The sequence below is a fragment of the Fukomys damarensis genome, unplaced genomic scaffold (genome assembly GCF_012274545.1).
Source record: "Fukomys damarensis isolate Sample0158 unplaced genomic scaffold, DMR_v1.0_HiC HiC_scaffold_33, whole genome shotgun sequence".
Lineage (NCBI taxonomy): Eukaryota > Metazoa > Chordata > Mammalia > Rodentia > Bathyergidae > Fukomys > Fukomys damarensis.
The window spans coordinates 7,498,249-7,523,770 of NW_022900945.1; the positions used below are offsets into that span (position 1 = coordinate 7,498,249).

Genomic DNA, 25,522 nt, shown 5'->3' on the forward strand with positions numbered 1-25,522 from the left:
TCCTGGACTGCAGAAAACTTATTTGTTTCGGGCAATGCTTGACGTACTGAAGAAAAATTAATATGCACCCATCCAGCTAATATGTTTAACTACGTCACTTAAAATCTTACAAGTTTTTGCAGATTGCTAAGCTTAACTTTGAAACAATTGGAGGACAGGCGTAAGGTCTTTGTCTCTTACAATTGCCACCAACCCACTATAACGTTTTTGATAAAAGGAATAGTCTATGACTTCAAGGCCGTGAGAAGAGAGGTGTGAATCTTACACGTGGAAGGCAACCAGAATATAGCACATAGGATGTTGTCTTTTCTTTTACCTACGAAATCTGTATTGTTTAATGCCCCTGTCAGGTTCACATTGTTTTATTTTATTTCTGTACTGCCGGTAATTTTACTATAAAGCAGTAGGCAGTCAGGTCACATGACGATGAGACTTCGTTATACTCATAATTAGACAAAAGCTCGTATCTCAACGACATGTGAACAGACCTATCTGAGCTCATCCTCCCTCCCAAGCGTTATTTAGTGTGATTATTCCTTCTCTTTCCAACAGATAACCCCTCTGTGCATTCTGGTCCTTCAGATCTTTCTGTGGTTCCGCACATTGGTCCTGTCTCATCCTTCTGCATCTACTGTTGTACTAAAGTTCTCCAGAGCCTGCCATTTCTACCGAACCATCAGGGTCCTCTTTCATTCACATGGAGACCAGCCAGTGTCAGGATAGCAGCTTCCAAGCTAGAATCGAGATGTTTAGTTCCATTCTCAGCCCTTCTATGGACTCTCTGATCCAATTTCCAAAGCCATCTGAACTCAGCGGTATACATGCATAAGAAGCAAGAGTTTGAGAGACTTTATGATAATTCATGAGCTATAGAATTCTATGTAGGATTATTTTAGATGTACTTATTTATTAACCTAACATATTCACCACAACGGACACTACACAAGGTATTGGGGATAATAACAAGGCGGGCTAAATCATTTTATGCCTTACCCCAGTGTATCTTTACTCTTCTTATACTTGAAGAAACACATGCAAAGTTGAATAATATGGCCAAGTTCACCAGGACTCAAAGACAGGTCTCCCAGTTTCAGAGCCTGTTCCCACAGCCTGCCTCAAACTCAAGGCAAAATCAGAGAATCCAACTTTTCAAATAGCTCATGGGCCACAGAAGCAGCGGACAGGGAAAGGGTGGAGAAAGTCATGAGCTTCTGCATACCAGTGACTTTGTTACAGAAAGTAACTGTGCAGGCTTACAAAAAACACTTAAGGCAGATCTTTAATGGGGGTGTCTTTTCCTCCAGCTCTTCATACAGGGAAGCAGAACCCCTGAGAGCTGAACTAAATTTTCCCATATTCCATAGGTAACAAGTAACTGAGTCAGAATTAGAACTCGTGTTTCCACAACACCAAATCTTACTTTGTTCCCCTTGCAGAAATAGCAGTACCACTTTGAAGTGCCCTGAAATTTATTGCCCTATTAGTATACTTGTTCTTTCTAGTAATTAAAGGTTAAAGAACAAAACATATTCCCCAATTCACCAAAAATTGGAAGTGAACTAAATGATCATTCTTAAGAATTCACAAAGCAAAAGGAGGAGATTAGAACTATGTGGCCATGAAGCCAGTTGAGGGCTTTAAATTTTTCTCCTCTGACTTTTGGGAATTGAATCATGCAGGCCTTCAGATCTCAGGTACGCATCAGAGAACATCTGGGAACCTCGGGTATGGGTGGGATTATGGAGTGGAATTGAGACCAAGCAGTTTACACGTTTTGTTTCTCTATTTGGTTGGTTGTTGTTTTGTTTTTTATTTTATTGTCCAGAACTGTAAAATAAGAACTCAGTTAAAAATAGAATTAGCGTCTTTTACCTTTCTGTTCTGTCTTTATCCTGTAATCATTAAACTTAAAATTTTATTATCACCTAGTGCATAATCAAAAATGAATTACATTTATCATTATCATTTATTAATAGTAAGTAAAACAGGGACTGAATAATTTAGTTGTTTTGTTAGTGGTTATTCAGAATTCTGTATACTAAATTCATTGCCATTCCTCATAACATATATGTCTTTGGGTGCTTTAGTATATGCATGGGGGTGGAAGTATCAGACAAAGAAAGAGGAAAAACAAAATCAAAAATGGCTGCATGAACAGTGGTAATAGGCGAATGATGGTAAGCAAGAAAAATGACAAGCGAATGAAGACAGAAATGACCAGGGCAAGCAAGCTCAAATGTACGAAGGGTGTTTCCTCCTAAGTTAGTCCTTTTCAGTCCACTTTTTCTACCATTTTTTCCTAAATAATGCACATATTTCTGCTACACTTTCTCTGTTATTATTTACATATAGTCACAAGCACACAGACAAATATAAGCAATTCATACCTAAGAATAGAGCCAGGTGTGACGCCAGAGGCCTGGAATCCCAGCACTTCGGAGACTGAGGCAGGAGAATTGCTGAGAATTTGAGGCCTGCCAGGGCTACATAGTAAGATCGAGCAGAACTACACTGCCTCAAAACACCAAGGGAAAAATGATATTTGGGAATTTCTGTGAAGTATAAGCATAATGTTGTGGCAAAGCCTCAAGATTAATTCAATGTTGCTCCATTTTATGAGTGGCTCTCATGTGTTGGGTTAGGAATCACCTAATTCCATAAACTTCTTGGCTTGACTTCATGTTCCTATGGAAACATGCTGATCATCCTGGATTCACAGTTGCATGCAGGTCTATAAAGTGTACATTTGTGCTGCCTCATGCCAAATTAATCTAGAATGTAAAATCTATGTGGGAGAGGGTTTTAATTGTTATTTTTTAAATTGGCATGTTCCTTTCACTCAGAACTAAAAGACATCTGAAAAATATTTATTGAATGAATGATCAAAGAGATTAAATTCTCCCAGGTAAAGTACAAGTCATTCCACTAGGAACAAGACAGAAGAGGTATCTGCTTTAGTTCATAATTATTTAATTTACTTTGTTTTGGTTTGTTTGTTTGTTTTCGAGACAGGGTCTCCCTATGGAATTGAGACTGCCCTAGAATTCACTATGTAGCCCAGGCTGATCTCGAACACATAGTGATCCTCCTGCCTCAGCCTCCTAAGTGCTGGGATTACAGGCATCATAATTATTTTTTTAATCAATAAAATGACTAAAATGCATAAATGGTTTGTTGCCTAATTTTTCCCTATCACTTCATGTTTTAATTTTGAGACATGGTTTCACTAAGTTGCTTAGTTAGGCTGAGTTTGAACTTGCCAACTTCCTGCTTCGGCCTTCCACAGTGCTGGGAAGGCAGGGGTGCCCCACATGTCTGCTACTAACTTGCTTGTGATTCCATTTTTTTCTGCCAATTTTTTCTGGTGAAGTCAATAAAGAAACTTGACATTTACATAGTGCGTTCATTCAAAGAGAAACAGCACTAATTTTCTTTTTTTCACAGATAAGACAGGTGAGGTATGGAGGGATTAAAACATTTAATAGCTTCCCTGCTTTTAAAGAACAAAAGAGACATGAATTACGAAAGCTATTATTCTCAAAAGAAGAAATACAAATTGCCAATAAGTATATGAAAAAATGTTCAACACTTTTAGCTATTAGGAAAATGCAAATCAAAACTACTTTGAGATTTCATCTTACCCAGCCAGAATGGCTGTCAACAAGAATACAAAAAAAAAAAAAAAAAAAAAAAAAAGAAAGAAAGAAAGAAAAATAATAAAATAAAATGCTCCTGAGGGGGTGGAGAAGAAGGAGCCCTTCGTGTTGCCAGTGGGAATGTAAATTAGTAGAAATTAGTAGAGGTCCTATGAAAATCAGTGCAGCAGTTTATCAAAAAAATAAATACATAAACAAACTAAAAAGAGAGCTACCATTTGGTCCAGCTGTACCATGCCTTGGAACACATCCAAAGGGAGTAAAGACATCATGCTATAAGGTACTTGTATACTCCACCACAATTCACAAAACCAAATATGGGAGCAGCCTAGGCACCCAGCAGAGAATGAACAGATAAAGAAGATGTGGGGTGTGTGCGTGTGTGTGTGTGTGTGTGTGTATGCAACATTATTAAACCCTAGGAAGAATAATATTATGCTATTTGTAGGAAGTTGGAAAGAACCAGATATCATCATGTTAAGCAAAATAATCCAGACTCAGAATGACAAATATTGCATGTTTTTTCTTATATGTAGACTAAGAAAAAGCCGAAAAGTTCGGCATGAAGGTAGAAGAGAGCTATTGTTAGAAAAGAGAAAGGTAACGGGAGTGGGGAGGACGAGGTTGCAGGGAGAGGGTAGGGGAATGGATATGATCAAAATGTGCTTTATGGATGTATGAAAATATCACACTGCAACTCCAAATTTTGCAAAATTACTAGGCACTAATAAAATATAAATACTTAGAAAAGAAAGAATAACTACAAAGGCGACTATCTAACTCCGTAAGAAAATATTCTTGAATTGCCAGCAGGAACACACCTAGACACTAGATAATAATTTATGTACATTTAAAGCACTACTTCCAAAATATCTGCCCGACAATTCTTATTGAAGAAAAAACTTTATACTTTCAGTTTTATTTGTATATGTACAGATTTTCAATTTTAGAAATGTGTATTGATGGAATTTTTCATTGATTTTATGAAATGTTGATAAGAAGACACAGTTTTGCCTTGAATTTCAGAGATGGTGCTTGTGAATCAGAGAGGTAAAGTTCCTCAAAGATCTCCAAGTCTAGTTAATTGTGGGAGAATAAATTATTTGTTAATAACTCCTCAAGCCAACTAAATTCTCTATGACTACGGGCCACATTCCGAGGCGGCCATTCACAAGTAGAGAGCAGGGCAGACAGAGTGGAGGGAAGAGGTCCCTGTCCCAGGTTACCAGCACCTCACCCTTCCACTAGGAACAGCATTCATTGAAGGGCTCTGCCTTCCAGGGTTCCTTGCCTTTTTGTTTTTGTCTTCATGGAGACAGGGTCCCAGGCTGGCCCTAGAACTCAGTTATGTAGCTCAGGCTGGCCTCCAACTCGTGCCAATCCTCCTGCCTCTGCCTCCTGAGGGCTGGGATTACAGGCGTGAGCCACCACGCCTGGCTTCGTCCTTGATTTCTAAGGCCTAGGATTCTGCTTTCCTCCACCGATTAGTACAAGATCAGTGTACGGTAGTGCCTATCAGGCAGTGGTGTGGATCTTCCAGACACTGGTCTCTCCTTTCCTAACCAGACTTTCAGTGACTTCTGCTGTTCCTATATAGTTCAATCCATGCACATTCTGAAATTAATCACTCTCACAGTTTGTTAAAAAAAAAAAGTGATGGATCTAGTATCCATTAGGCTACTGTTAATGAGAGAACGTAAGTGTGAATAAAATGGTGAATCTGACCAAATCTAAATTCATTAGCTCCATCTGGTTTAGAAACTACTCTAATCAATCTCTCTCTCTCTCTCTCTCTCTCTCTGTGTATTTTAATCTCCCAAAGTCTACTTATGTTAATAATCTGTATGATTCCTTTTTACTATTTTATTTTGTTTTTTAGTTTAACAAGAAACACACAGGAATGAGAGAAGATATACATAAACAAGAGGTGGATAATAACCTACAATCCCTCACTGAGAAATATGATTTGCCTTACTCTTTAATGGCCTAGAAGGCCACAACTACTCTTTCCCTTGTAGTAGGGCTTTCTGTAAGTAACTCAAAATAAACCAAATGTGCATGCAACAAACTAGCACAATCTATATAAAATAAGCTAACTGTATCAATCATCTCACCAAAACACTGTTATATTTACTAGAAATCAGCATTAAAATGGTATAAGTATAAACAATGTTGCACAGAGCATGTCATTTATCATGTGTGTTTTCTATATGTGTTGAATGCGGAAGATGTATTAGATGAACAATAAAACATTGACTATTTCATACTCGCAAGGAAACTAAATCTTTTTCTCCAATTGACTTAACACATGACTGAATCTCCGGAGCTTATGAAAATTTATTACATTTCATCTTGAGCCCCATTTGGGAAAGAAAGGACAGAGTTTCTCTCCAAATTATAACTCACAATGCTACCGCGGTTCCATAACCATGATCAATATTGATGAATAACAATGAAAAGAAAAGGCTGCCTTCCACCAGGCATGACAGCACCTTCGGGGACTCTGCAGACTATCAGGGGACCCCCAGCTTCTTGCTGGCAACATAGACCACTGTGCTCAATTTGAGGCTTTGGTGAACTAAAGTTTGTTTGGTTGGCTTTGACTAATTTCCTATGGGAAATCAGCTCAGTGAAATCCATAGGTAGCTCTCAACTTTTGGCTTTTAAAGGAGCAATTTTGCAAAATTAACACGTTGGAAACTTTGCCACCACCAGGAACATAAACACAGGTATTCTCACTCATACCCCAATACACCTTAGATAACAATTGTGTGTGTGTGTGAGAGTGTGAGTGCCTATGCGTGCGTGTGTGTGTGTGTGTGTGAGAGAGAGAGAGAGAGAGAGAGAGAGAGAGAGAGAGACTCGGCACGAAGCAACACAGTCAATATCAAGCACAATTAATGCAACTAAACATGATCGATATGAAACACACTTCTTCACAGAACATTTATACACACGTGAACTAGCAATGCGAAGACTGAGGGAGGGGAAGAAAACAAAACTGGGTCTTTCAAGTCATTTAAGGGCCAGAGATTTGGCTCAATGGTTCTGCTGCCTGCCTTGCAAGCACAAGGGCTTGAGTTCGATCCCTGTTACCAAAACAACAACAACAACAACAAAAACAAATAAAGGCATTTAGAAACGATGTCGAGTCCATTTTTCTAATGCAAGAGAAGGTAATATATCTGCAGCAATATTTTATATACCTGAAATTAATTTTTAAACAGGTAGTCTGTGTTATGATTTAGAAAATGCTCCTTGCTTTATCCCACGTGATGAACAGCCTTCTGTCCGACCTGTTTTGATATTTCTGATAACCTCAAAAGCCATCAACATCCCTTCTTCATCTGATAGGATTTGCCTTAAACTTCCTTAAACTTCCCTCTGTGTGCAGCATAGTTCTTCAAAGGCCTCTGACACTTCTGCCCACCTCCTGAGCAGGAGAACGGACAGCCGTTGCTCCTAACAGCATCGCACAGCCTTGGAAGACAGAAGTAGTTGCCCCTATGGGGAACTGGACAGACTTGCATACAGTCCAATCTAGTAATAATGACCACTTATCCTTCCATCGCGAAGGACAGGTTTTCTTCCTTCCATTATGAAGAAATCAAATGTCCAAAACTCAGGGTGCCAGGGAATAAACCCACTATGTGTAGGTGTCACTAGGGGGAGTCCTGAAGGAGATGGAGCATAGAGGACAGATGCAAAGAAATGACAGTCTTTTGGCTACTGAGCTGCTATCACTAATGTTTCCTTTGTCCTGTGTCTGTCACCACTGATGAGACCCTCAGCCCTCCAGAGTTCTTAACATCCCATTACCCCATCTCTGCCCTTCCGATTATGGGATAGATGCTCTTCTTTACTCAGACCCTTTAGTGGTGACTTAATTGGGCTGGTGGCCTTTCTTTCTATTTACTCTCTCTCCAGGTTTCTGCCTCCTTAACTCAATGTTTCTCAGTCGAAAGTCTTCACTTGTCCAGGAAAACAAGAATCAGATTAATAAGAGGTGACAATGGGCTAGAGTCAGAGGATAATGACAGGAATCGATGAATATCAAGGAGAGCAGAGACTATATATGGAGTAGGAGCCTGTAAAAAGCTGGACAGCAATGGGCTTTCCATGCCATCCCTATCAGAGACGTCATTTTAAAGAAGTACTGCATCTGGGAGCCTGGAGAATGTATGTGCAGCTAAGCTAAGCTAAGTGCCTGGCTTATTACACAGCTTTGATTCTATTTCTTTATTTCTCAGCGTTCACTGCTAAAATCGCCACTTCCTCATTGTCCTCTTTCTTCTTTATCAACCTCTAAGAATACAATTAGTGGACGCATATCCACAGGAATGTGATCAGTGATAAGCAGCTCAGGGATATTTTCCTTTCTGCTGCTTCTCATTTCAGAAAGTGCAAAGGAACGAGCAGTTGCCTGCTGGGAAGAGAGTTCTGAGAATCAATAGGAAGTTGTCAAATGCAGCAACTTGGGCCAAAACCCCAAAAACCTCGATTCAGCAGGGCTGGAGTAGGGCTCTGCGGTTTCCCATGGATGCTGAACTTCTTGAGCGATTCCAGACTTGTCTGCACAGCATTCAAAGAAATTCTGCCCTAGGAACTCCTTCCTTCATCCAGCATCATGCAAGTGTGCTCCACCTAACAGAGACAGCTCTGCCCCAGTGCACAGACTACTCACTGACACACGTGAGCTAATGACAGTGATGTGGTCCTGACAGAGAGCTCAACTGCTAGGCGTGTTTAGAAAGTTATTTTATTTTATTTTATTTAGCCCTGGAGATGGAAGGAGTCTCATTAATGTGAAGTAACTGATCAGTTTTAGCATTTCTGGATTTCTATCTGTTCCGCAGTATAATACTATGCATACATTATTGGCATGCACCAGATGTGGAGAGATGTACAAAAGGCGTAACGAAGAGGATTGTACCATGTCTATGTTTTTTTGTAGAGAACTGGTATACCAAAGGTATTTTACTCAGGAAAAGTAGTATAAAAACATTTTAAAGATAAACAATTGGGCTAGTAAGTCACTGCTATTGAGACAGTAAGATATATAATAATACTGAAAAGCTGTTTATTTCAGTGCCTTGAGGCATTTAGACCAAGGGTATGAGACAGTACCACTGGGATTCTGTAGGCCTTTGACTTATCACTGCCTAATAATGACGTGATAGGGAAATTCTCCCTGACTCTTCTCAGGCCTTTCCAAAGTAAGGAGGATCAAATCATCCAAGTAATGCAAACATCACAGTCACAGTACAGGTCTCCTTTCTAGGACCAGGTGTCTCCATCAGGCCTGACTGGGATGTAAGCCCTTACACCTAGTTCCTGTGTCCTCCAGGTGAGGGCCGTAGAGGAAGGAGCCTTGTGCACCGTTCTTTAGACTGTTGGTGCCATTTGAATCTGTACTTCAAACTGAATTACTGTGGGATTAGTTGAGACAATTAGTGTCCCATAAAACAACTCGGCATGTATTTCAACATGTGCACATTTTCACCGACACTGGGTGATATTTAGCAATAAACCACCTCTTAGGAAAACAGCAGCAACTTCACACAATATTTTTCCTGGTATTTAATCTTTCCTCCCAAATGATCTTGAAAAAGAATACCAAGACTTACAGTTCACGATGATTTTTACTTTCTTCACGTCTGGGAAGGACACATCATTTTCTGCACTGCATTCATATTCCCCAGCCTGGTCCCTTGTAATTGCGTAAATGTCCAAATATTGTCCACTGTCAAATGGTTTTGCTACAAAATAAAAAAGAAACAGCATGTTAAATTGTAGCTGCCTGAGGCTTCATTCGAGTAAAACAACAATCGCGTGAGTTCTTACTAGATTGTGCTGACGAAACAATTCCAAATGAAACTGGAGAATTATTAAACTCTTGGTTCTTCCATGTTCACAGGAAAACTCCAAGAAAATAGCAGCTGCAGAACAAGGGATATTATAAAACCATTTTCCCCGAACCGGATATACATGTGTTCCTTTTAATTGACGGTGGTCCTCTAACCTCCACACACATCAAATAGAGCTCTGCTCAGTTCTGTAATTGAGTTCAACAACTTTCCTCCAGTGCAGATGAAATTCACTAATATGATTCGGTACATATTGACTTTTATCCAATGTGAGCCAGGAACTTGACACTTAACTAAATGTTACTTCTCCTTTGTGAAAATCTATCCTTACTCAAGCTTTTAAGCCAGATGGCTTGATAAGAGTGTGTGGATCTATAAAACTACTGCCATGTTTCTGTTTCCAAAATTATTGTTTCCAAGAAGGTTACACAGTCAACATTGTATAACAAGATCTGATAATTTTTTAAATGCTTTATTATTTGCAAACTAAGAGTTATGCAATTATTTAAAAAAATCATCTTGGCTTTTTAGTAATCCAGAGAAAACATTCTATTGGACTAAAAATAACGAAAGATTAAAAACACGAAGGCATAATCACAAATGGAAGAGCATCCTCACTGAATGAGATTGGAAATAAAGACTCCTTTAATAATGAGGTTTTTAATTAATTGAAAGCACAAACCCACTGAGCAGTGACAAACTGAAGGTTGGGCCTGTGTGATGTCAAGAGCAAGGACCCTACACAGCCCTCTGGTCCCAGGCCAGAAAAGTCACATTTCAGTGTGTGCCAAAGCGAATCTGAAATGAAGCAATAGCTTCCTCTGAACGATCTCTTTCTATGAAGTCAATGGTGTTTGTGTCTTCAGCCTACTCTTTTCAAGAAAAGCTATAATGATGCGGAAGTTAGAAAGTTAATAAGAAGATTTAATTTTAGTGAAATCAAACAAAATGATGCTTTGTTCGACTTTCCAAACCTAAGATCCTTGCCAGTTATTATTATTCTTTCTCTTAGAGTTCCCTGGCCGAGGTCCCAATGTTATCTGCTGCCTAGTCTAGCGGTGAACTCCTCTAGGCAACTATGAGTTTGCGAACTGAAGCCTGGAGTGTTTAGAATGTGTAGAACTGAGTTAGTTTTATTTCTATTTAGCTAGCTGATCTCAAGGTGTGGATAGGGGAGAGTTAACCTGCTACTGTAGCTGGATAACAAAGATTTCAGTTATCAGGATGTAAACTTACAAAAATAAGTTATTTTCATCATTCAAATTCTTAAGATCTGATTCTAGAACCATTTTTCTATCCCATCACGTTTCTTTATTTGGCCTTAGAAACAATGTGATATTTAATTTATATTTTTCTTCACTTTTTCTCTTATTATCACTCCTATAATAATAAAACTCTAGTTTTACTTATGCCTGTAAAACTATTAAACAGAGAGAACTGAATCCTTATTCATATCAAAGGCTTTTTAGAGTATAATTTGAATTATAAACAAAGAATATATATATATTTCTTTATTTGGCCTTAGAAACAATGTGATATTTAATTTATATTTTTCTTCACTTTTTCTCTTATTATCACTCCTATAATAATAAAACTCTAGTTTTACTTATGCCTGTAAAACTATTAAACAGAGAGAACTGAATCCTTATTCATATCAAAGGCTTTTTAGAGTATAATTTGAATTATAAACAAAGAATATATATATATATGTGTATATATATATATATATACATATATATATATATATATAATAGGGAGCAGTAGTATGCTACATCAGAATTAAATGGCAATGTTGGGTAGCACACAATGAAACAGTCACGAGTGTCAAGATATACTACCGTGAAACTCTATAAAAATGAATTTATTATGATTTAACATACTTGTCAATATTAAAAGCTTACTTACACATTCTTATTTTTGTGAGCTGATACAATCTCCTTTGATAATAGGGATATATCATAATCTACTTGAATAATCAAATGCAGTATTGTTTAACTGTAAGTAAATAACTAAATGTGATAGGTATGAATATATGCATTATTGTTTTTGTTCATTAAATGTCGCAGAGATAGGGACCATAGCTTTTACAGCATTAAAACATAGAAATAAACAGAGTTGTGTATCTACCAAGAATCAATAAATGTAATGAAAAGCGAGAAACAGTAGGCTCAGAACTTTCAGAAGAGCAAGGGTTTTTCTTTCCCAGCATTCTCCATACCTTTCAGAATGATTGAGAAGAACTGTAAGAAGTCATACTACAAAACCTTGCCAATGTCAGGACCATCATGTTAGATAACTGCAAAGAGCACCTTTCGTATCCATTGAATATTTGTTACTGGAGTTGACGGTATGATTTCCCTAACTTGTATCTGGGGTTCTTCTCCAATCCTGACATAGAATGAAGTCTGCATTTACAAATAAAAGGATTGCCAGTAAATGGGTCTTCGTTGCATCACCCATAACCCAAGAGCCATAGAGTGAATGGATGATATTGCCAACAACATCAACTGTACAGCATTCATATAAAGATATTTAATGACAAGAAAGTGTAAGTGCATGGCGACCTCCTCTCATCCCCACCAGACTCCTGGTACTTTCAGCCCTCTACTGCTTCCGTTCAATGTGCATCACTTCTTCCTAAGGCAGGCAAACAGTGTTCCGCTGTCTCTGTACAAATAGCTCTGCTTCCATCCTGACTCAATCCTCCCTCTATTCTCCATCTACCCTTACCAGAAAAGAACTGCAGATTTTAAATTTAACGTTGCTTCACCCGCGATATAAACCCCGAAGTTCACTAGTTGTCTGTAATTTGTGTGGCTGCCTTTGATTTTAGTTGTGCTCTGTCTTTCTTTAGTATCAACTCTTAGTTCTATGTGCAAGGAAGCCAACCTTGCTTTTTAAAAACTTGGCTATACTGACCTCTTTTCACTTCTCTTTAAGAGGGAGGAATTTGAGCATAGTACATGGAAAGGCAACATAGAGCATTTCAGCTCAAGCATGCTGTATAAATCAACCTCTCCATCAAGATGGAAGGGAAAGCTCAAGGCAAAAGGATATATAGAAGTAGAAACAGGAGGTTCACCCCCAAAACCAAGACTGTTTCTGAGGGGCAGGTGTTATCTTAGAGTACCTATCAAATAAGTCTAGACATTGAGATATGTTTTATCTCCTTGGTGTCAATTATAAATGGAACTGAAATAAGCACATTAATATACGGTAAACCCTTTCTGGCCATAGACTTTAGCATTCTCCAGCGATGTAACTGCAATTTCTGTTTAGTTCATTCTGTGCTTGTAGTTCTCACATAAAAAATATCATATACATTATAAGTATTTATTGAGAATTAAAGAACATGATAAATGAGTTAATATAGCATATGCTTACTTTGAAGACATTCCCCTTTTCTTTCAGAGATGTTAAGGATAATAATTTTAAAAACAGGCATCATCTTCACTGACATCTCCAAGAGATAGGTGGTGATGGGCTGAGGACAAAGTCCGCAGCTATCATAGATCGTTTTCAAGATCACAAAGATCAGACCAACAGAAACATTAAATACAATAGAAGCAGTTTTCTCTTGTGTATTGTTTCTTCTAAGCCGAGACAGACCTTTCTCAGAAAAGGAGAACTAAAGAAATTCCCCGGGCTTACAGTGACATCAATATGGTGACATTCTTACAAAACATTCCTTCAAAGGGAAGTTGAAAAGTAGGCTGTGGCTCTGCTTCCTGACAACTCTCTGATACTGACTTTAGATTGTGAGCCTGAAGAGAAAGAGTTCTGTGCTTTGGCCATTCAACAATATTAAGATTGGATTTTATGGTCTGAAAAGGCATCTATGCATTCCTTTATGTTGCATATAAAATTGTTTCTGGTGACCTCAGTGTTTATGTTTCAGAAGAATATTGTCAAGTAAAATCTCCCTTCCCTCAATTTCTATGACATCGTTCCTCACTAGTTTCCCTCTCACCTCTCTGTTCACTTTCTTTTCACTTGTATAAAATCCCTCACACATTCATATCCCTTAGATATTGTTTCTGCCCTGTGCCTTCTTTGACTGTCGTTCAGTATACTTTCAGGGATGCTATTTATTAATTTATATTTCATTACCATCTTTCTTTCTATTGACAAGTCCCAGAGAGATCATTTGGTCTCTATCTGTATCTTGAATCCTAGACATGCGCTTTCAATGTGGCCACTTTCACTTGGAGGACTCAGCCCCTCAAAGTCAATGCAACCAAAATCACATCTACCTTTCCCTGCACAGATGGGTCTCCTCCTGTGTTCTTAGCCTCCACGAGTGCTTTCATTGTGACTCAGATGCTCAAGCCAGAAACCTTTTCCTTAACATCCGCAGAATCCTTTTCCTTGGGCATCCATCTGACTCTGTCCTGTCAGTTTCATACCCAAGGAAATCTCATAGATGTTCTGGGAGCCCCTGCCTCATTGATCTCTAAAAGTGCATCCTCCTAAAGTAGACTCAAGGCTGCAGGCTACTTGCCAGAGTTGTTTGATCACTTTCCAAAATCTTTGTGATCACTCTTTCCAAAGCACCCCTGTAGAAAGGATATAGTATTAGAGTATCATAGCTATTTATTATTAGATTGCCCTGCAACTGAATTGATCATCTATACTTGGAATGATTTACTTATGCTTATGAGAGTAATTATTTCCTATCAGTTTACTGTTCAGCAGCATATTTGTGATCATGGAACCATCTCTTACATGTACCATGCTGTGCTTTGTGCTTAGGGATGTGGGTGGGAGAACAGAACTATCTGGGTTCAATTCCTAGCCCTGTCATTTATTAGTTATGTGAAATGATACAAGATAACCTAATCCCTAGTCATTTATAATTTGTGAGGATAATAAAAGAAACTGTGATGTATGACTCTTGTGAAGACTGAGCTAATGTAAGGGAAATACTTGGAACACTGTGTGATGCATAAAAAATATATATATTTGCTATTATTGCAATGCACAAGCTTAGACATGTCAGTGAGGTCAGTTTGGATAAATAGCATTTCCAGACCAATAAGTTACTATATTCAAGGATTCACGCTTCTGTCTTAACATGCTATTTAACAGGAACAAGAAGTGGGAAGAGGAAGTCACTCATGAGGGTTATTTGCCATGCCCAGTTCGGATCTCCTACTACACTAAGATCTCCATAAACAAATCTGTCCAATGCATCAGTAGATTGACACCTTGTGCATTGGAGTCACTTTTTTCCTGATTCTCAAGGACAACTTCACCTTCCTAATCGCAGGCTGAGACAACATCACATGGCTGGTCCTCTTCTTGTTCATCTTTCTGTAGCCTGATCCACTCTACCTTTCAGTTTTCTCAGATAACGGGGGTTCTCATCCTTCAGGGCTCTGCTTAAACAATGTTTCCTCAGAGAAACTTTTCTGAATCATACAACGACCTGCCTAGTGGCTCCACATTATGGTTTTACAAGAAACAAAATTTGCACTAATCCTGTGTCTTATATACACAACTTGTCATTACGCATTTATTAATAACTTTTAAAAATGTATTTGTTATTATATTCTAAGTCAGCAGAATAAAGGGGTATATTTTATTCTATATCAAATATAGATTTATATAATATATTGATATTATACATAACTATGCATTTTACTCTATATCATATGTGAAAGATTAATCTTCATAAAATATATACATATTTGTATAGTAAATAATATATGATTTCATGAAGATAATAGGAAGGAAGATGATTAGAATTGGAAAATTCCAATTGGAAAATAATTGGAAGACTTGGAAGAGGAAGATAACCTTGTTTTTCAACTCATAATTAATCATATCAAGTTCTGTTACTTTTAGATATCATGCTTTTTTGTGGTTGTTGTTAAATCAATTCTTCAGTAAACCTTAAGTGGACTTAGCGTCCAAATTCCATGGCAGGTTCACATTCCTGAATCTGTATTCAAGGCACCATGGAATAAAAATATTTTGGAAAAAGCTGTGTTTGTATTGAACATCTACAGATGTTTTGCTAGTAAAAGTATAATATAACCATGGATACTGTAACATCTACATTTAAAATCTTACAAGTAGTCTGGAGATTAAAGTATCTGTGAGGATGTGCAGAGGTTATATCCAAACACTATGACAAGCTTTATGTGGCATTTGAGCATCTGTAGACCTTAGGGTCCAGAGATGGTCCTGGACTCCACTAATAAGGAAGAGTGTATATAGATAAAATAACCCTGTCATAGTTAAAATGATTAAATATCATTTATTAATTATCATTTATCATGCTCATGAAAAACTGATATAAAACCCAGACCTAAATTCAAAACCTAAGTGTTTGACCTGTATATGATTTAAATCCAATACCCCTGTCTTATTTGTTAATTGTGGCAATAAAGAATCTCACTACAAGAATTAAATAAGGACATGTATATGTAACTCTTGCTTTTCGAACTAGTAATATAATACAAGTATTAATTTAATCCATTAAATACTTTTGGTTTTTAACTGTCAATACAAGAAATTTACATTTATATTCATTTGGGAATATATATTTCATCTTCCTTCCCCATCCCTTGATCTCCTCTCCCTACACCAAAACTCCTTATATTAGTTTCCAATGGGTGCCATAACAAATTACCAATAATTACCTTCTTAAACCAGTAAATTAGCCTCCTGTTAATTTAATTTCTGAAAAATGCTATTCGTTCTTGTATTAGTTTTCTATGGTTGCCACAACAAATTATCACAAACTTACTGGTTCAAAACCAACCAGATTTATTATATCGCAGTGCCTTAGGTCGGAAATCTCCCACGAGTCTATGATAACCAAAACAATGCCCCTCATAGACACTTTCTAAAGTAAGTAATTAGCATATATGCAAATCTGACTACAGTAAGAATCTTGAGCAGATGGAAATAATTTGGGAGCATCCCATGCGTAGAAGAGAAACAGAAGAACAGGTCAAAAAGGTGAGACATCAAAAAAGTCTAGAAACCATGACCGAATTTAAGGACAGGAAATAGGGTTGAGTCAAGGAAATTTGGGAATGCTAGAACCTAGAAATGTTCTTCAGCTTACAGCAGGAAACTGGTATTTCTTTAGAGCTTCTTGTCATTACCTCATTTCTAATTTAATAAGACCAGGACTGCAGTTCTGGCCCACAGAAATGCAAGATAAAATATCTGTGCTCCCTAGGTTTATGGTACCTTACTAGAAACTGCATTAATTAACAAAGAATCTCAGTAAAGTACAGTTGGTGTTAGAGGTACAGAAGGTCTTTCGGAAGGTTTGTTTATTTGCACATTCAGGCTCCTGGGAGAATCAAGTTTGTCACTGTTGCAGTGTTGAGGACCCCATTTCCTTGGTGGCCGTTAGCTGAGAACTATTGTTACCATTCCTTGGCCCATGTTTCCACGCTCCCTCTTCCAAGGCAGGAAATGCTGGGTCAAGTTGTCCACACTTTGAGTCTGTCCTGCCTCTAGCCTCAACTGTGATTCACTCCCTGCTTTCTTCTTCCTCTTCAAAGAATTCGAATGATCAAATTCAGCCCATCTGCCTAATAAAAAATCGTTTCCTTGCCACTAGTCCTTAACATTTAGTCACTCTGAAAAGTCTCTTTCACTATGTAAGATCGCAGTCACAACGTCCAGTGATTAAGGCATTGAAGTCTTTGGTGGCCATGACCCTGTCTATCACATTTTTCTTACACTCTGTATTTCTACTTCCACATACAAGTTATAATTTATTTATACTTTTAAAGAAAATAGGGGAAAATTGTGGAGCAATTTATAAGTTTTTAAGATCATTAATTCCTCTGAATAATATTAGTGAGTTTCACAGAGAGGAATTCAATAAAGATATGCTGCTTGAAGTAGGACATTTTTATGAGAATATACCACTATACATCTGATAATAGAATCAATCCTAAAAAGTATTATTAAAACACTAATAATGAAATGTGAAGGGATAATGAAAAAAGGATGAATTAGGGTAAATAAAATAATAGAATTCATCTACTGAGATGTTTGTACAAGATTCAGAAGCAAATAAAAGTAACTAGTGAATAAAATCTCAAGATTTTGATTTTTTTTCACACATTTGTCTTAATGCACTAAAGGAAAATTCCCAGCTCACAATCAATTCTTTCCTTCCTGCCTGCCTGTGTGCTTCCCCTCTCTGCTTCAACCCCAGCACTCAGTCAGTGGATGTTAAATACAGAAGGACCTCTGACTTCTGCTGAAAGTGATTATTTCCATTTCAAAAGCCTTATAGTTTTTCAGAAAAATAAAAGAATGAACAGCTATTCATTGAAGTGTGAAAAATGCTGTATCTGTACGTAAATGCATGGTGCTATGCTATAATAAATGTACTATCATAATCTCTAGAAATATTCTGAAAATCTGATAATGTTGGAACATTAGATTTTTGGGAGGAGAGAGAAGTGCATCTTAAACTATAAGGAGAAGTCAAAGTTCCAAAAGACCCATATAATGAAGCTGAATTGCAACTGGAGGTATTAGAATACTCTGAATAAAAAAGCATTAGGGCTTTTCTTGGATATTACATTTTAAAAATATATATAACTCTGGATTTGTGATCCCTATTTTATTTAGGAACAATGACCAGACTTATCTTCTTATTAACTTCTAGAGAAGTGGATAAAACATTAAAAAATTATTTCAGACATTGGACAACAAGAAATACAGAACTACAATCCCTGAAGAAAGAGAAGCAAACAATGTGAGCTATGATGTCTTTCTATTCAGAAGAAATTTCCAGACTTCCAGTTATAGAGGTATAAACCAGAGACTAATGGTCTTGATGAGGTAAAGTAGGAAGCCTAGAATTCAGTAAGAAAACAAGATATGAGAATCTTGAATCAAAGAGATTTAAGAAGAAAGAACCTACTCAGACAAACACCTACAAAAATAAACATTTATTTCCTAGTTTTTATACTGCTACTACTACTACTACTACTACTACTACTACTACTACTACTACTACTAAGTAGCAGTGAAATAACTCTTAAATTTGGGGAGAAAAAAAATAAAGGATTTGCAACCTGAACATTTTGTAAAGCTCTAATAACGTTAAAATGTGTCTATGTTGACCTCTGATACCTCAGTTGCCCGTGAATAGCACAGACAATCAAGTGAGTTCTCTTCTTATTAAAAAGCTTCTGCACAGCAAGAGAAACAACCAACAGTGTGAAGAGACAGCCAATAATGTGCGAAAAACTTTTCATCAGCTCTTATCCAACAAAGGTCTACTCTGTAGAATATATGAAGAACTTAAAAAAAAAGGGACTTACCAAATTTAAAGACCCAATCCAAAAATGGGCATCTGAAATGAACAGACATTTCTCAGACAAAGAAGTAGAAAGGGCAAATAAACATATGAAAAAATGCTAAAAATCAATGGTCATTCCAGAGATGCAAATGAAAACAACACTGAGATTTCACCTCACCCCAGAAAGAATGGCTGCTACCATGAAATTAACCAATAACAAATGCTGGTTGGGCTGTAGGGAAAGAGGAATCCTGCTCCACAGCTGGTGGGAGTGTAGACTGGTGCAACTACTGTGGAAATCAGTGTGGAGATACATTAAAGAACTAAGATTGGAGGTCCCATTTGACCCAGCTATCCCCCTGTTGGGTATCTTCTCCAAAGAATTAAAAGAATCATACCACGGTGATATATTTGCACCTATGTTCATAGTGGCACAGTTCATGATAGCTAAAACTTGGAAGCAGCCCAACTACCCATGAAAGATTGAATAAGGAAAATTTGCCTTTTTTATATAATGGAGTACTACTCAGCCATACAGAATGAGAAACTAGGGACATATATAGCTAAATGGATGCATATTGAGGCAACACTCAACTGAAATAAATAGGACTCATATGTGTAAACACCAAATCAGTTCTCTAGTGTGAAAAACTGAAAGTGTAAATAAGTACTAAAGGTAATAATAGATAATATGAAATAGGAAGAAAAGGTGTAAAGGGGGAAGGGGAAATGGTAGGTTTAGGGGAAAAGAAAGATGGAAATGGAATTAACATGAGAAAAAGAAAAAAATGGAAACTAAGTCTTTGTAGATAGGGAGGGGTGGAGGTGTTGAAGGGAGGGCAGGGGAATGAGGAAAAAATAAGAACCGAGGTGGATTATGTAAAGGTGCAAATTTCCAATGATGATGTCATTACATTGTATATCTTAAATGTACCAATAAAATCAATTTAAAAAGAAGCCTTATCCTCTAAATATATAAGCTGAAGAAAAATGGAGTAAAAAGTGCTTGATGTGCTCTTTAGATCTGAAAAACAAGGGTCACTGGATCAAAATAACACCCAAGAGGTGCAGCTGCCTGTGAGAAAATGCTCAGGACAATTTAAAGGCACAAAAAGGATTATCTAGACAATAATGTAGCATCGTAACATCATATATTCTACAAAAATACCAGACATTAAAAGAAAGAGAAGTTTGGGAACAATAGCTAGGAAAACATCAATTCACATAAAGAAACCTTTAAATGACGCAACAAAGGAACTATCAAAGATTTAAAAACACCTACCTATTACAACTATGTTAAATATTTAAGAAACAACATGAACATCATGAGAAGAAAAGAAGATTTATAAAAAATACTAGTGAAAATGCATGACATAAGAACCTAAACTACATGAAATATTAATGAGAAGTTAGCATATTAGATATTAAAGAAAAATGTATACAAAAAATTCCCAAGCCCTTAACAAATAATCAACATGTAACTGATGTATGGGGTCAGAAAAGGAGGACAGGAAAATATATTGAAGAAATAAAGGCTGAATATTTTCTGAATTTGATCTATACACTACATTGACAAATTCATATTGGTTAATAATCTCAAAGCAGGCTAAACAAACAAAAACATACAAGGCAACCTCATAATCAAATTGTAACGACTGAGGGAAAAAAATCTACACAGCAAACAGAGATAAAAAGACACGATATTTCCTAGGAAAGAGAAATGAGAATTACTGAAGACTACTCATCTGAAATTATGTGATATAGAAGACAATAGTACATCACCCTCCCTCAAGAAAAGGAACACTATAATATGTCAGTATCATAGGCTTTCATCCAAAGAAGCTACAAAATAAAAAAGAAATAAAAGCTAAGGTAAATTGAATTGGGGAAATAATACAGAATAGAAGTCAGTAAAATGTATAATGAACTATCTATAGGGAAATAGTGATACCAAAAGCTAGACTTTTGAAGGTCACTTAAATTAATAATGTTTAGCCAGACTAAGAATAAAGATAATCACAAATTAATGATATCAGAAATGAAAGGAAAGACATTACTGTAGTTCTAAGAAAAAGTGAAGGATGACTTAGCATATATGAGGGCAAAACGCTCTGTGCTGATTACTGCAACAATTTAAACACAACTTTCTTGAAAGACGCAAATTTCCAAAAAGATGTAGAAGAATTATAAAATCTATGTAATATATTTTTTAAATAATGGAATAAGTCTAAGGAAAAGAGTCTTATTTGTCTTCATATTCTCTTTACCCATAATATTATTATAATAAATGTTATAGTATTAACCTACTAAAAATAAAAAAAATTCAAAATTCAAGCCACATAAGGCAAGAGAATTTTGGTGAGTTATGTATCAGACAAAGGGCTTGTATCGAGAATATACTTTAAAACACCTCAATTCCCAGTGAAAACACAAATCAACAAAACAGGAAAAATTCTGAACAGATACATTATGAAGAATATACTCAGATGGTAAATAACAAAAGATGCCGGATATGATTAGATATAGGAAAATACAATACCTAAACAGAATTAAATCCCATTACACATGTTTTAGAAATGCTAAACAAAGGGTAGTGCTACTTGAAGGAGTAAATACAATTTTTCTACATTGCTAGAGTGTGAAAGTGTAGTCACTTTGGTAAAAAGTTTTCCATTTTTTTCATAAAATTAAACATATTTACCAAGTCACTTAGCAGTCTTCCTCTTCAATAAATTTTTAAAGATTACATAAAACCCATATGCAAATAGTTATATTAACTTTATTGACAATTGCGAAAATCTGAAAACAGTCCAAATATCCTTCAACCAGTGAGTCAGTAAACAAATTGTGGTGTATGCATTTGTCAACAACTCAGTACCGTTTGCCAATAAAGGTATTCATTCACATGCAGCATGAGGAATCTCAATTTTGTTTTATCCAATGAAAGAAACTCGACCCAGGGGTTATATACTCTATCATCTCATGTATATGCTGTGTTGAAAATGGCTAACTACTGAATTAAGGAATACATCGGTTTTGGGTATTTTTGCCAGGTGTTGAGGAGAACAGGCTCACTTCCAAAAAAAAAGGACAAAATGTGAGGATTTTCTTAGAGTAACTATCCAGTATCCTCATTATTGGGGCAGATAGATGACTCTGCATTTATCAAAGGTTATATAATTGTGCAACAAAGAGTGATGTTTTACCTTCAGTTAATATAAAAAATATTAAAGCATATGGATAACTACTCTCACCAGCACATCCAAAATTTTACAAAGATTAACATCCACTGTCCATGAGCATGTGGCACACAAACAGCTCCTTCCCATGAATTCACCACAAATCCCTCGCTATCAATCCTTTTAGCTCCGTAAGGAGGGAGAAAATTTAGAAAGATATTCTAATTGGTTCTTGGTTAATTATGTTAGAAATTCTAAAGAGGTGATATGAATTGCACTCACTTTGCTATCTATTGCCTGAGGATTCAACTGAAAGTCTGCTTGTGAGATCTTATTATATTACCTATGTGACTTGGGGCCATCTTTGATCAATATTCTCTACGCCCCATGGTTTGCTCACAGAATAGAACTTTTATTTCTCTGATGTTTAACTTTTACCCTAAGTTCATGTAGAAAAATAGCATTCACAAAGAATTACGTGAAGGAAGCTCATTCACTTCTTTAGCTATCATGAATTTTATTCTCAGACTAAGACAGTATATTTCAGTACTGTTCACTTTGTTCATCTTATTGTGACAATGCTTAAACGCACATGTAACGAAAGTTGCTTGGAGTCATTGTACCAATCTTCATTGAGGACCATTATAAATTTAATATAAAGTTTCGTATCATCTTTGTATCCAAAAATGATTGAGATTCTTGTCTACTGTTATGAGTCCTTGGTGAGCATTTGTGGGAGAAAATATTTGTGAGTCTTAGTTTCCAGAAAGCCCTACTTGTGTCCTTTTGGGTTTCTTTTTATATTGTAATCTGTGGTCTTATAAACCGGTAGCTTCCCTTTTGCTTCTATGCCAAGGGGAAATTTAAAGCCAAGGGAAAAATTACTTTAGATACCTGTACACTTACTGGTGCTTTGTGGATCCTTAAATAATATGTGTGTAGAGCAGAACATCATAACTAAAGTATAAAGCCAAAAGTAATTGGAAAATTACTAAATAACATTTAATAGAACTATTTTAAACTAATACATTACTTCCAATTGGATACTATCATGGAGTTTTTAGATCTCACTTTATTTGTAAGCAGAAATATTTGCTGAACAGATAGAAAGCACAGAAGCCTGGTGTCTAATAGGAATGCTGTGTAATTACAACACAGCCTAGAGCTCATCCAATAGCATTTAAGAAAGTAATCACAGGAAGGTTCCTAAAAACCAGGGAGTATCTTGAATAAGTAGATCTATATCAAGAGTTAACTCAAAACATGTTGGTATGAGTAACCATATCAAAAAGCAAATGAAAGAGGTTATTTCAGAACAATAACATAATTAAGATTGAAGGCTTTGAATTAGAAATGCATGGTTTCATGTGATCTTGGGTAATACTTTTATTTCTCAGTTTCCTCATATGAACAAAGGAAGATACCCAAAGTAAAGTGTTGTCATGGGCATTAATATGGAAAGATGCATAAAGCCCTGTATAAAAAAATTCCAAAAAAATAAAATTGAAATATTTTATCAGTAAAATTTTATTAATAAAATACAGTTGAATTTATTAATCATAGTTAAGTGCCCATGACGTTTATATTTAACAGGTAAGAACTGTGTTGTTGTCGTATCTCTCAGCAATTTGATTTTGTAAGCCAAGTCCTTCAAACAAGTTTAAAGTAGAAGCAATCACACATTTTCCTATTCCTGTCGGGTAAGGAACACAGTCATCCACAGCCTTTCTGTCATCACCCGTTGTGCATTTTTATGACCATTTTTCTAGCCTGTCTACACACTACCTCATTTGGTGGTCTGAAACTCATTTGTCCTTGGAAAACTGATGATTCAATATTCAATGGCAAGTTTAGTCATTGTTTTCTCCTCAAATATTTTAAATTGCAAAAAAGAGAACATATTGTTCATTATGCCAGAGAGAGATTTCTCCTCCTTCTCTCCTGTCACCCTCCACCCCATCATTCGAGGGGAATAAATTATGAAAAAAACAGGCTGTTACTGTTTATGTGGTCCTTGCAGCTAGGTTCTGTTCCGACCAGGTTGAATCCATTACGAGCAACGTATTATTTACTGTCTCTCCGAAAGAGCCATATGTTACTGGTCTGCAACATGTGAAACCTCTATTATGCTCCATTTGTAAGGATTATAACTTATCCCAATGTTCTTGCCTACATATGCTGTACTCTGGTTAAACTAAATTCTCCAAGTGACAAGTAGTTCCAGTCATACAAAGTTCACCGAGGTACCAGGAAATACTGTCCACGTTTCCACTATCCCGGAAGCACACTGTTAGGGCACAGTCCATCTTTCAGCATTTTGTCCCTCGTGTGGGAATCTGCAAAACCTAAACTTTGCTTTGTTTCTACTTTTCCTTTTGTCATTAAGCATAAGGCACAGCCACTGCTACAGACTTAAAGCTAATCCTAATTATGTGCCATCTTTCTGCTGGAAGTTGATACTTTTTTCATAATTCCCCAATCTGCAAGTTCACCGGAAAGTATTTTTAAAATTTTCTTTTGAGCCTGTGTGTGTGAGATACGTGATGTTTCCATTCTGTAGATGGAGTCCGTACACATAACGCATCTTCATTCCTTTCTTCATTTCTTTTTCCTCCTCTCCACCCCCTCCCCCTCCTTCTTGGATCTCCTTCCTGTGTGATATAGATCTATGACCCTACATTTTATTATCTACCTTTTACGTTGCTCTTTATTTGGCTTTTTACTTTGGGATTCTCATATGAGAAAAACCAAGTGGTATTTAAATTTGTGTGCCTACTTTATTTCACTTAACATTGTGGTCTCAAGGTGGATCCATTTTCTCACAAGGCTCAAGTGTATCCTTCTGCCTGGTGAAAGAGTACGCCATGCTGTGTCAATACCACAATTTCTCTATGTAGCCACAGGGTGATGGACATATAGGCTGGTTCCAACATTTTGCTATGATGGATTTGCTATTAAACACAGGTATGCATGTATCACTCCAATATGATGTCCTTTCTTAGGAAGATACCTGGAAGAGGAATAGCTGGGCCAAATGGAGTTTCCAGTTTCAGTATTTTAAAGCTGCACTTACTAACAGTACACAGATTCCAAAAGGAAATAGAATTCTTCCATAAATGCTCTTCTATCAGTATTGTTTCAGATACTATTTATAGGTGAATCATGTCACTTGAAATATTTCTGAATTGATATGCTAAACCCCAGACCTCAGAATGTGACCATATTTGAAGATAGTCTTTAAAGAGAAAATTAGTTATTAGTCTATACCTAAATCCAATATGATGGGTGTCCTCCTTAGAAGAGGAAATTTGGAAAGATGATGTAAAGACACAGGGAGGAGAAGGTCGTCTCCAGACAAGGCAAGAGACCTGGTATATTCCTTGTCTTACAACCTCATAAAGGAATGACCCTGGTTTTGAACTTTGATCTTCCAGAGATCTGGAAAACACACTTCTATATTTAATGACCCTTAGGAAACTAATACAGATGCCATATGAAACCAGTATAAGCAGCTCTTACGTGTTACTATAT

General features: G+C 36.6%; 1 protein-coding gene across 1 annotated transcript in view; it reads right to left on the reverse strand.

The window, feature by feature from the left end:
- The window catches only part of Negr1 (neuronal growth regulator 1), a 761,458-nt gene that overhangs the window by 254,645 nt on the left and 481,291 nt on the right, over nucleotides 1–25,522 (reverse strand). The window contains exon 4 of the mRNA XM_010605125.1: nucleotides 9,284–9,415. Within this exon, the coding sequence (XP_010603427.1) occupies nucleotides 9,284–9,415 (132 nt within the window). The remainder of the gene's footprint in view (nucleotides 1–9,283; nucleotides 9,416–25,522) is intronic.